This window comes from Vanacampus margaritifer, chromosome 18 (genome assembly GCF_051991255.1).
Source record: "Vanacampus margaritifer isolate UIUO_Vmar chromosome 18, RoL_Vmar_1.0, whole genome shotgun sequence".
NCBI lineage: Eukaryota > Metazoa > Chordata > Actinopteri > Syngnathiformes > Syngnathidae > Vanacampus > Vanacampus margaritifer.
Window position 1 is genome coordinate 8,477,656 of NC_135449.1, and position 10,315 is coordinate 8,487,970.

General features: G+C 39.8%; 2 protein-coding genes across 8 annotated transcripts in view; both read right to left on the minus strand.

Annotated features, from left to right (window-relative positions):
- The window catches only part of LOC144037977 (ankyrin-3-like), an 88,964-nt gene extending 88,393 nt beyond the window's left edge, over positions 1–571 (minus strand). Inside the window, exon 1 of one of the 2 annotated variants that reach the window (XM_077549921.1) lies at positions 354–571. In XM_077549921.1, the coding sequence (XP_077406047.1) occupies positions 354–389 (36 nt within the window). In that variant the 5' untranslated portion in view covers positions 390–571. The remainder of the gene's footprint in view (positions 1–353) is intronic. The other variant, XM_077549942.1, reaches the window with a different exon arrangement.
- A 901-nt stretch (positions 572–1,472) lies between these two features.
- acsl5 (acyl-CoA synthetase long chain family member 5) lies at positions 1,473–10,315 on the minus strand. 6 transcript variants are annotated; one of them, XM_077549974.1, is made up of 22 exons: positions 10,204–10,315; positions 9,546–9,599; positions 8,835–9,008; positions 8,661–8,772; positions 7,348–7,412; positions 7,182–7,283; positions 7,006–7,105; positions 5,782–5,960; positions 5,666–5,698; positions 5,045–5,096; positions 4,884–4,957; positions 4,719–4,796; positions 3,698–3,832; positions 3,488–3,622; positions 3,321–3,416; positions 3,187–3,259; positions 3,028–3,116; positions 2,834–2,950; positions 2,005–2,148; positions 1,836–1,937; positions 1,693–1,764; positions 1,473–1,624 (listed from the first exon to the last, which is right to left on the minus strand). In XM_077549974.1, the coding sequence occupies exons 3-22, from the start codon at positions 8,988–8,990 to the stop codon at positions 1,493–1,495; spliced, it is 2,046 nt and encodes a 681-aa protein (XP_077406100.1). In that variant the 5' UTR covers positions 8,991–9,008; positions 9,546–9,599; positions 10,204–10,315; the 3' UTR covers positions 1,473–1,492. The 6 variants fall into 6 exon arrangements, with proteins under 6 accessions (XP_077406100.1, XP_077406101.1, XP_077406102.1 ...); XM_077549975.1 differs by having other exon boundaries at positions 8,835–9,005; positions 10,204–10,314; XM_077549976.1 differs by having other exon boundaries at positions 9,546–9,596; positions 10,204–10,299.

The window sequence follows — 10,315 nt, forward strand, 5'->3', positions numbered from 1 at the left end:
TTCCCACCATTCATTTGCATCTTATGTTGTGTCTTTATTGTGTGTGGCTTCTGCAGCAAGGGACCAATAAAGTATCAATTCGTGTAAAACACAATTGGTGGACATGTAGCACACATTTAAAAGCGTGCTAATAACATAGAGCAATTACGCTAAATGGCTGCTAATCTAATTCATGTCATGTGCGTGCTGCAAGATCTCAGAAGACTCCATTTAAATTGTTTGTAGACAGTCAAACTACGACATTTATTTTCCTTTAAAACTGTTTTTTTAAAGATAACATCAGATGGATATTTGATGAGTTAAGAAGGGGGAGGAGGAGGAGGAGGAGGAGGGAAGACCCGTCGTCTCCTTACCTGTAGACGGCGGACACCTGTGGCGGGAGAAGCCATTTTGGCTCTCAGGTGACTTCACTCTTCGGACGATTCCACCACAAAATCCACTTAAATCCAAAAATGACCCACAGATGGGAACCAGGGAAAAGGAGGCACTTCCGGAGAGGCGCGGCTGGCCGGCGGAGAGAATTTGAGAGTGAGTGGGTCGGCCGCCGGACGTACCAGCGAGTAGCGACTACTCTTCCTCCTCCAGTTAAGTGTGGGAAAAGTAGTAGAGCACCCCCCACCCACCCGGGTCACATGGAGCAGTCCACACGCGACCTGTGACGTCACACTGCCCATCAACAACATTACCAACCTTTCCCCACTGCTTGAATTTATTTCACTCTATTGATCTCACTCCGTACCTGAAAATATAAAGAATGTAAAATCTATAATTTTGTAAAAGGTAGACATATTTTGTTTGTTGGTGCGCTCCAATATTTAATTTTACTTATGTACCCATTTATTGCATTCTTATTTCATCCCTTAAATGTAGTCATTGTACTTTGTATTGATAGAAAATTTTTTTTTTTAATTACTATACTAATTACTATAAAAAAATAATAATTTGTGGCTTAAATCCCAAAGTTATCTTCAGCCTTGAACAGAAGGAATAAATAATGCATTGGATTATTTTGTTTTACTCTTTGTCATGTTTATTTAAAAACACACATACTAAATCCATATAATGTAATACGACCCGGGTTTCAAGTTTACGTGTTCTGCAGCTTCCTGAAGACTCAAATGTGTCCATAGGTGTGATTTGAATGGTTGCTTGACTAGTTTTAAAAATAATAATGGATGGGTATATTTAACGTAACACTGGCTAGTACTACACCACGAAAGACATTTTTTACAATTAAATGTCAAGAATAAGAGTAACATTGTAACCATTATTTAAACTTGTTACACTCCCACTGTAATCTTTTGTGAAACCCTACATGATGACACCGTCCTCCCCATTTTGTTAGGCAGACGAGCATCTTGTGCTACATTGTTCGACCACATGAGGGCAGTGTTGTCTTAATGCGTGAAGTGCGAGTCCTTTACGGGTATGCGAATGGTTGCTTTGGCAGTGAAAGGAAGAGATTTGACAAGTTGCAGTAAGCAGAGTTCATTTATTGTGCGTAAAGTTGGTCAATTTGCATGTGGAAGAAAGACTTGAGCTCGGCTCTCTTGGCCTTCAGCGTGGGGGTCAAGAGGCCATTCTCAATAGTGAACTGCTCAGGGTGGAGATACACGTCCTTCACCTGCATAGAGATGACAGTTAGCATTGTAGCAGTTAGATTTTTTTTTTTTAATATGCTGTCGCAGTTACCTGCTCAAAGGACTTCAGTCCTGCTTCTTTTCCTAGACTGATCATGTCCGAGAGAACAGCTTTCTTGATTTCCTGCAACAACAAACAAATCTCAATGAAAGCCTTCCCCTCACATCTCTCAGAATCACAGCATGAAGCATTACCTTGTTTTTGCAGAGCTCTTCAATGGAGCCTTGGAATCCAAGATTCTTGGCCAAACCTGGTAAGACCTCTGGATCGGGGACCACAACTGCAACCAGGAAGGCCTGGCAGGTAGAAACGATTTCAAATTTTAAAGTCCGTTTGTTGTCTGCACGTTCATGCCCATCTCACCTGTAGACTGTCTCCGTGCACAAAGATTTGGGCCACGGGGCCACTGCGCACGTAGACGTTTTCAATCTTCTCTGGTGCGATGTATTCGCCCTGAGCCAGCTTGAAGATGTTCTTCTTGCGGTCGATGATCTTCAGGACGCCACTCTGGTAACGGGGACAAAAATAAGTTACAAATTAATTGTTAGCAAAGTTGACTAACGTATATGTATTTTTTTCTCAAAAATAATAATATAAAATTTTATATATATATATAAATAAGAAATGGAAATATTCAGGATGCCACTCTGGTCACAGGGACAAAAATAAGTTACAAATTAATTGTTAGTAAAGTTGACATTAATGTTTATTAAAAATAAATAATAAAATAGGGATTCCGCTCTGGTAACAGGGCCAAAAATAAGTTCAAAATTAATTGTTAGCAAAGTTGACTAATGTATATGTATTTTTTTCTCAAAAATAATAAATATATAAAAATTAAATATTCAGGATGCCACTCTGGTCACAGGGACAAAAATAAGTTCAAAATTAATAGTTAGCAAAGTTGACTAATGTATATGTATTTTTTTCTCAAAAATAATAAATATATAAAAATAAAAAATATTCAGGATGCCACTCTGGTCACAGGGACAAAAATAAGTTACAAATTAATTGTTAGCAAAGTTAACCGAAATTAAATAGTTTTTTTTTTTTTTTTTAATAATTTAATAAAAAATCTGGACGCAATTCTGATCACGGGGACAAAACCAATTAATTGTTAGCAAAGTTTAAAAAAATATATATTTTTTTTTATTTAAAAAAAACAAATTAAAATAAATATTTGATTCCTCACTGGCAGCCATTTTCCAATGTCTCCAGTGTGGAGCCAACCATCCTTATCCAAAGCCTCAGCGGTCTTCTCTGGATCTTTCAAGTAACCCTTGAACACATTTGTACCCTTGATGCACACCTGCAAGAGACCAAATTAAACGATCCATTAACTCCCTCCTCCAATAGTTCCTTTTACAAATAATCCACAAAACCCACCTCGCCTTCACCATTGGACGAAAAATAATTCATCTCCTCCACATCCACCAGCTTCACCACGTTACAAGGCAGCGGCACGCCGACGTGTCCTGCGGTAAACGTCACAAACATTACGGCTTCCCCCCCTCACGCGTTCGCGGCGGTCGGCATCCGTCGTACCCGAAGTGCCGTCTCCCGGCATGGTGAACGTGCAGCCGGCCGTGCACTCCGTCTGCCCGTACGCCTCAAAGATCTACCAGGAGGAAATACTGACAGATCTGCGCTTTGCCAAACGTTCGCATCAACTTCATTACCTGGCAACCGAGCGAGGCCCTGAGGAAGTCCAGCACCGACGGAGAGATGGGCGCCGCCCCCGTCACCATGACTCGCACTCGTCCGCCCAGAGACTCCTAAATTGAATTGCCGGCTCAATCGCTTCATGTTCATGGCTTCGTTCCGTGGCGTAAAGTTGAGGTCGTACCTGCACTTTGTGGAAGATGAGCTTGTCCCAAATGCTGTTGTTCCGGACGACGCCCACCCGCACCTCGGCCATTTTCCTCTGCGCTGCAAAGTTGAGCAGCCGTTTTTTGAAAGGTGTTGTGGCACCGCTTTGCACCTGGATGAGAACAGACCATGTGACAAAATAAAAAACTCAGACGGTGAATGAAGCATAGGCACAAAAATGACTAACTTTGTCGTAGACCCGATTGAGAAGTCGCGGCACGACGGGGAAGATTGTGGGCTGCAGCGTCTTCATGTCATCCGGCAGTAATCGGATGTCTCCCTGGAAGAATCCAACTCGAGCACCAGCACCATATATCACAATCTGCAGGATAACAAAAAAATAAAAAATAAATCAGCTGACTGGTGGGTAAATTGAGTCATTAATATCGTTTTTGTTTTTTTGTTTTATCTGACGGCCGATAAAAAGGTAAACAATTTTAATCTCAGGGAGCTCTTTCTTTACGTTTTCAGTTAACTTTATAAAAGATGCTGCTGATCTTGTAAACTTTTTGTTAGACGTTAAGACAAAAGAAATGTGAAAGTTCGGAATTTCAGCTATTTTTAAATTTTGGGGGGGGGGGGGGGGAATTATAGAGAGCTATGGTATTTACTTTATTAAACCCACCAATACCCCCCCACCCCCATTTATTGAAAATGAATATTAGCTACAAATATCAATTATCAGCCTAACCCAACTAGGGGTGTTAGAAAAAATAAAAAATAAATTAAAAAATCGATTCAGCAATATATTGCGATATTACAGCGCGCAATTCTCAAACCGATTTTTAAACATACATTTTTTTTATGGGAATATTCAACAAAGCATCCTAATTAGGGTTAGGATTTACACATTAAGCATGGAAGAATGTTATGTTAAGCCTTAATATTTTATTTCAGTGTTGTTCAAACATAACAGACTGCATAAGCCTGAATTTTCAGATTAATAAATACATTTTCATACAAATCTTACAGTGTACATGTTTACTGATTAATATTTTCTAAAATTGAGTTAAAAAAAAAACTGACAATTTATAGAATTATATCGGGATCGAATCAAAAGGTACTAGGCAATTCACACCCCCATTGAAAAATACAACAACACATCGGCCTTTCTCTAGTTGCCAACTTTAAGGAATTGTGCGGAGGTTTACAGTTTGAACCAAAAATCTCAAGAGCTAAAAGTTGCTTGACCTTTCGGGCGACATTACCTGCACGACTCTCTCAAACATGTGCGCCAACGGCAGGAAGGAAATGGTAACGTCCTCTGGATTTGGAACAATGGACGCCTTGTGGGGACAGACAATGAGTTCACTTTCCAATTAAATGTTCCTTCATTGCACGCATTTAGCAAAATAAATAAATAAATAAAACACCTCAAAGGTTTTGAGGACGCCAGCAGCATCAGCGACGACGTTCTCGTGAGTCAGCATCGCGCCTTTGGGATTTCCTTTGAAAGTTCAAACAGAACATTAAAGCACTTTAAAAAAATAAAAATAAAAAGTCAAAAACGTGGTCGTGGGTTCCGTTGGTTCACCTGTCGTTCCGCTGGTGAAGCAGACAATGCTGAGGTCTTCTGGCCTTGGAGGCTGTGGTGGGCAAGTAGACCGAGTCTTAGCATTGCGCCATCATTAACTGCCATTGACGGCTATAGACGTCAAAATTCATTTGAACTATTTCTTTCATATTTTTTCTCACTTTATGAAAACCTAGGAAAAAAAATGCATTGTACTTTTAGAACAGATATAAAATTTGAGATTCATCTTGAGTTAACTAGTGAAGTCATGTGATTAATAACAATAAAAAAAATAATAATAATAATAATAAAAAAATCGCCCAATGCCCCTAATACAAAGAAAAGAAAAGATTAAAAATGAGGGGCGTCAGACGATTACATTTTGTAATTGTAAATAATTGCATGACTTCAATAGTTAACTCACGATTAATCACAAATTTTATATCCGTTCTAAATGTACAATAAAACATTTCTTGGTCACACTCCCTCAAAAAATGTGAAACTAATAGAAATAGTTCAAATGAATTTTTGACGTCTAGCGCCGTCAATGGCAGCGAATGAGTTAAATTAGCATCTGATGCACTTGGCAAAGTTGCGTTTTTAGTGTTAGCGGTGAGCACTAAATATGTGAATGTGGCTTACCAGGGGCTTCTGGAGGTCACGTTTCCCTGCAGCCTGTGGAAGACAAAAGCAAAAATATAATCCGGCCTCATTAAAAAGCACGTCCCATTACTTTTGACCATGTGATGCTTTGCTACCTCCACATCCTGCATGGACACCACATCCACGCCACATTTGGCCCCTCGCTCCGCCAAGTCCGACTCGAACGGGTCCATCACGACGACGGTTTTGAGGGCAGGGGTCAAGCCTTTCTCACGGTTCTGCAGCAAAACCTCAACCTTTTTCTGGTTGTCGCACAACACTGTGGAGATGTCGGCTAAAACACAGGAAATGGTGTAAAATTAAAGCAGCTATATTTATTGTAAAACTGATGCTTGGCGCTGGTCTGTCTATGATAGTGGTTCGAGCTGTGACTCAGCAGTTTTTGCTGCGCGGAATGATTAAATTTGTTCCATTGCTGCATTTGAGGATTGTGGGAAGTTAGAAATATCCCACTTTGGACATGAACACATTCAAGGGGTCTGGTCGGTGCTGGATTTCACTTTCCTTTGGTCCTTCCTCGGGTCTCCTGACAGCCTCACGACTCTGGCTGGAAGTGTTCGGTTTAGGTGAACGGTATGGGATTTTTTAATAGGTTTTAGGTGAACTAATGAAAATACACTCATAGAAAATAAAAATAATTTTAAAATGTTTTTGTTTTTTTTTAAAAGAGAGAGCAATGATGATGACGTCAAATCGGTAAAATTACCGAATAAACAATACTGAGCTCTCCAGAAGAAAAAAATAATTGAAAACATTCAAGGAAAACGTAAACAATGTTGGCTGAATCCGATAAATGGTTTGTTCTGGTTAACAGTCGAAATCATGTTGGGTGACAGTTTTTTTTCCAAATAATTAAATTAACTCTTTGACTGCCATGGACGTTAAAAGACGTCAAGTAAAAACCTACGGAGGGCCGCCAATGATGTCATCCAATTATTTTTTTTATTTTTTTTGAAACGGGTGGAGGAAAGCCTTGGCCAGCTGTGGTGAAAGTTTCAAGCAAATCTAGTTAGCCTAATGACTATTTTTGGCCCCTAGATGGCAGCAATGACTCTTGACAAGATTGGGTAGGCGTCAGTAGAAGACGTGAGGCGGGGAAGGGAATTTCATAATGATAAATAAACACGCCCACCAAATTTCATGCCAATCAATGAATCTGGTGTTTGGGGATTTTTTTTTTTTTGGGTGACCATTTTTCTCATTTTCTCCAGGATTCACAAATGACGTTCCGAGACGGCCTTCGTAGCACCTTACAAAGACGAGTTTTGATCTCCTGAGGAAACAAGGAGCCACCTGTAATCTGCCTCTTGGCTAATTACCTTGGTCGATAATGAACACCAGAGCCTCGGGACCCAAAGTGTCGTACAGCGGGACCGCCACCATGGAGTAGGTGTAACAGGCCAGCTCGCCGATAATCCACTGCAAACATCAAAATTAATCCCTCATGGGAAGGAACTTCCACTTGGTGAGGTTTTTTTTTTTTTTTTTAGCTCACCTCTGGTCTGTTCTGAGCAAAGATGCCGATGAAAGTGTCGGGAGTGGGCTTCAAGCCCCTCTGAAGGAGTCCTGAACCCAAGTGCTCCGCTCTGTCAGACACCTGCAAAGACAGGAGAGGGTTTTAAAACCAAACTGGGATTGAGACCTCGTCCAGGTGTTTTTACCTGCTTGTACCGGAGCCACTGGTACGGCTTCCCTGCTTTCCTGAAACCCAAACATGGCCCGTTACCTGCAAACACATTGAGGTCAACTATTTATTTATTTGTGGGATGTCAGGCAATTAAAATGTGGAAATCATAATTATCGCATGACTTAAAGTGGCAGGAAAGAAATATGGCTATTTCTGACGTCACGTCCGCTCTTCGCTGATTGGCTCATTCCACTGTCTGTTAGCTCAGGTTTGCCCCACCTCACAAATGCGACCGATTAGGTGGTTGACCAGACTCACTCTCCGGCAAAGATGCGAGTGAGTCTGGATTTCCAGGCTAGCTATTTTTTAGTCATTGATACAGTAATTTCATAATTCATAAAATGGAGTTCCAATTAAAAACTGTACTGTAAAAAAGTGATTTTGATATGCATTTTTCTGCCACTAGATGGCATAATTACATTTGTAAGACATTGGTGTGGCATTTTTCTTTTCATATTAAGAACTATCTAATCTTTAACATGAACATAACAAATATTAGGGGTGCTAGAAAAAAATAGATTCGGCAATATTACAGCGCGCAATTCTCAAATCGATTTTTAAACAAATTTTTTTTATGGGAATATTCAACAAAACGTCTTACTTGGGGTTAGGATTCACACATTAAGCATGGAAGAATGTTTTATTAATGGAAAATTAAGCCTTAATATTTTATTTCAGTGTTGTTCAAGCCGTTTTGTTAAATGCAGTGGCTCAGTTATAAGCCTCAATTTTTAGATAAATACATTTTCATACAGATCTTACAGTGTACATGTTTACCAATTAGTATTTTCTAAATTTGAGCAAAATTAAAATAAAAATAAAAAACAATAAAAAGAAAGAAAAAAAAAAATCGCAATAATCAATTTAGGGATTCGCATCGGGATTAATCTGTATCGAAATCGCCAGGTACCAGCAAGTCACACCCCTAACAAATATGCATTATTATTAAATGACTATGGGTCAAAAATGGACCAATCCTTTACTTTGACTCAAGAAATAGATCTTTCGGCATAAATCAGCTCGTGAATATTGCTCGGTTTCTTTACTTGGGTCAAAAAAATTAGGTCGTTTTGTATAAAACAACCCAGAAAGTTGGGTCATATTGACCCATGAAGTGGATCAGTCCATAATTGGGTTATTTTTGACCCAACTTTCTTTAGAGTGAGTTGCGACTGGAATTTCCCCCATTACAGGCGGTCTTTAAGCTCGCATTCCAAAAATTTGTGGCGTTAAAGGAACTTTTAAATTAAGCACACTAATTTTGACACCTAATTTATTTTAACTCACCTGAAACTTTCAAACCCCTCTGAAACACCTCATAGATGGTCTTGGCGTCATTGTAATAATAAGCCATCAGGTTATTGTTGTCCTTGAGCAAAGCCACCTTCCTGGCGCCATCCTAAGAAGACGAGAATGAGTAACGCCCTAAAAATAACATTTGAAGGCATCATTGTGTCACACCTTAATGCCCAGGGTTTGACATTTGAGGTCGGCAGGGGAACGCAGGGGGGTGGGCCTGGTGCTGAGGTAGAAGAGCGTGGCGGCCGCCAGGGCCAGCAGCGAGATGACAGCCGGCGTGGGCAGCGGCGAGAAGAGAAGCTGGAAGAGGAACTCCATGGCGCACGCAATCCTCTGCTGAGAGATTGACGACCCAAAAAAAAAAAAAAAATTTAAAAAAATGGATCAAGTCAGGTTGGAGTGACTTCGACTCTGTTAACTGGGGTCAAAGTCAACAACCTTGCACAATGAGATAAACTGTAAATCACAAGATTGGCAAATTTAATAATGTCAACAGCGTAATACAGCTTAAACAATTTTGTTTTAATTTAACGGGAAGACTAAATTAATTTCTTGCTACATAAAAAAAAAATAATAATAATATCCTCAGCTATTTATTACCAAGCCCATCGACCTGCTTTTATAATCGAAACATGATCGTTGAGCACAATTATTATTATTTTTTTTTTAACACCATCGGTACCAAGGTAAATACTGAACTGCACAACTGGTCTCAGTATAGACCCCTGCGGAACACCACAACTAACTTTGACACTTGCTCACAAATGACAATTGTCAACTGACAAACAGGATGTGAGGAGTCAAAAATAATTACCAATTGTTTTCACAAAGTGACAAGCCCCGTGTTTTTTTTTTTACATCAAATGTTCTTACCCGTCGGTTGGTGCTGTCGGCGTGGACACAAAGCAGAACCTCTTCTCAGCTCTTCTTCAGTCCACAAGAAGAAAAATAAGTAAGTAAAGAACTTGTAGTAGTCATAAAAGTCACACACAGACAGACCTTTAAACTTTGGCCGTGTGATAAAGCAGCACGAGTCTTTATCGACTGAATTGGGTACAACAGCCAATAATAAAAAAAAATAATAATAAAAACACCCGCTATTTATTGTCTTTCACTTGTATTTTGACATTTGTCACCCAATCTAGGATGACAAGAAACCGGTCTTCCAATTTGATGCGTTTACACGATGTCATCAATCTCTTGGCTGCTCAAAAGCATTCGCTGAAACCGAGTTGCATTCCAGCGGTGCCTTGCTCAAAAGGCACCACAACACTAGCTAGCAAGAAGACAAGCATTTCCAACCACTATTTGACATTTTACAGCAGCATTAAAAAACGATAAACACACTACAGGTGGATCACCATAAAAATGGATTACATCTCATATCATTTTTCAAAAAAAAAAAAAGTTGCCAAAATTAAACAAAAATTGACACTACTGAGCCTAATCATCAAAAGTATGTTTAAAAGAAAAAATGCCCCACAAAAGTCAGCACATGTCAAACAGTGCGTTCGTGTGTTGAGAATGTTACCTGGCGGTGTAAGCAGAAATGTTTGAAGGGTTGGCTGAGGATCCCTGGTGGAAATGCGGCCTGCCCACTGCCATTAATGTCACACAACATGCACACACCTGTGTTCATTAGC

Excerpts from the sequence above, each read along its gene's own strand:
- acsl5 (XM_077549974.1), bottom strand. The coding sequence starts at position 8,990 with ATGGAGTTCCTCTTCCAGCTTCTCTTCTCGCCGCTGCCCACGCCGGCT. Across the intron at positions 3,833-4,718 it reads TGTTTGAGAGAGTCGTGCAG|ATTGTGATATATGGTGCTGG; the intron begins GTAATGTCGCCC and ends GTTATCCTGCAG. Across the intron at positions 2,149-2,833 it reads ACATTGGAAAATGGCTGCCA|AGTGGCGTCCTGAAGATCAT; the intron begins GTGAGGAATCAA and ends CCCCGTTACCAG.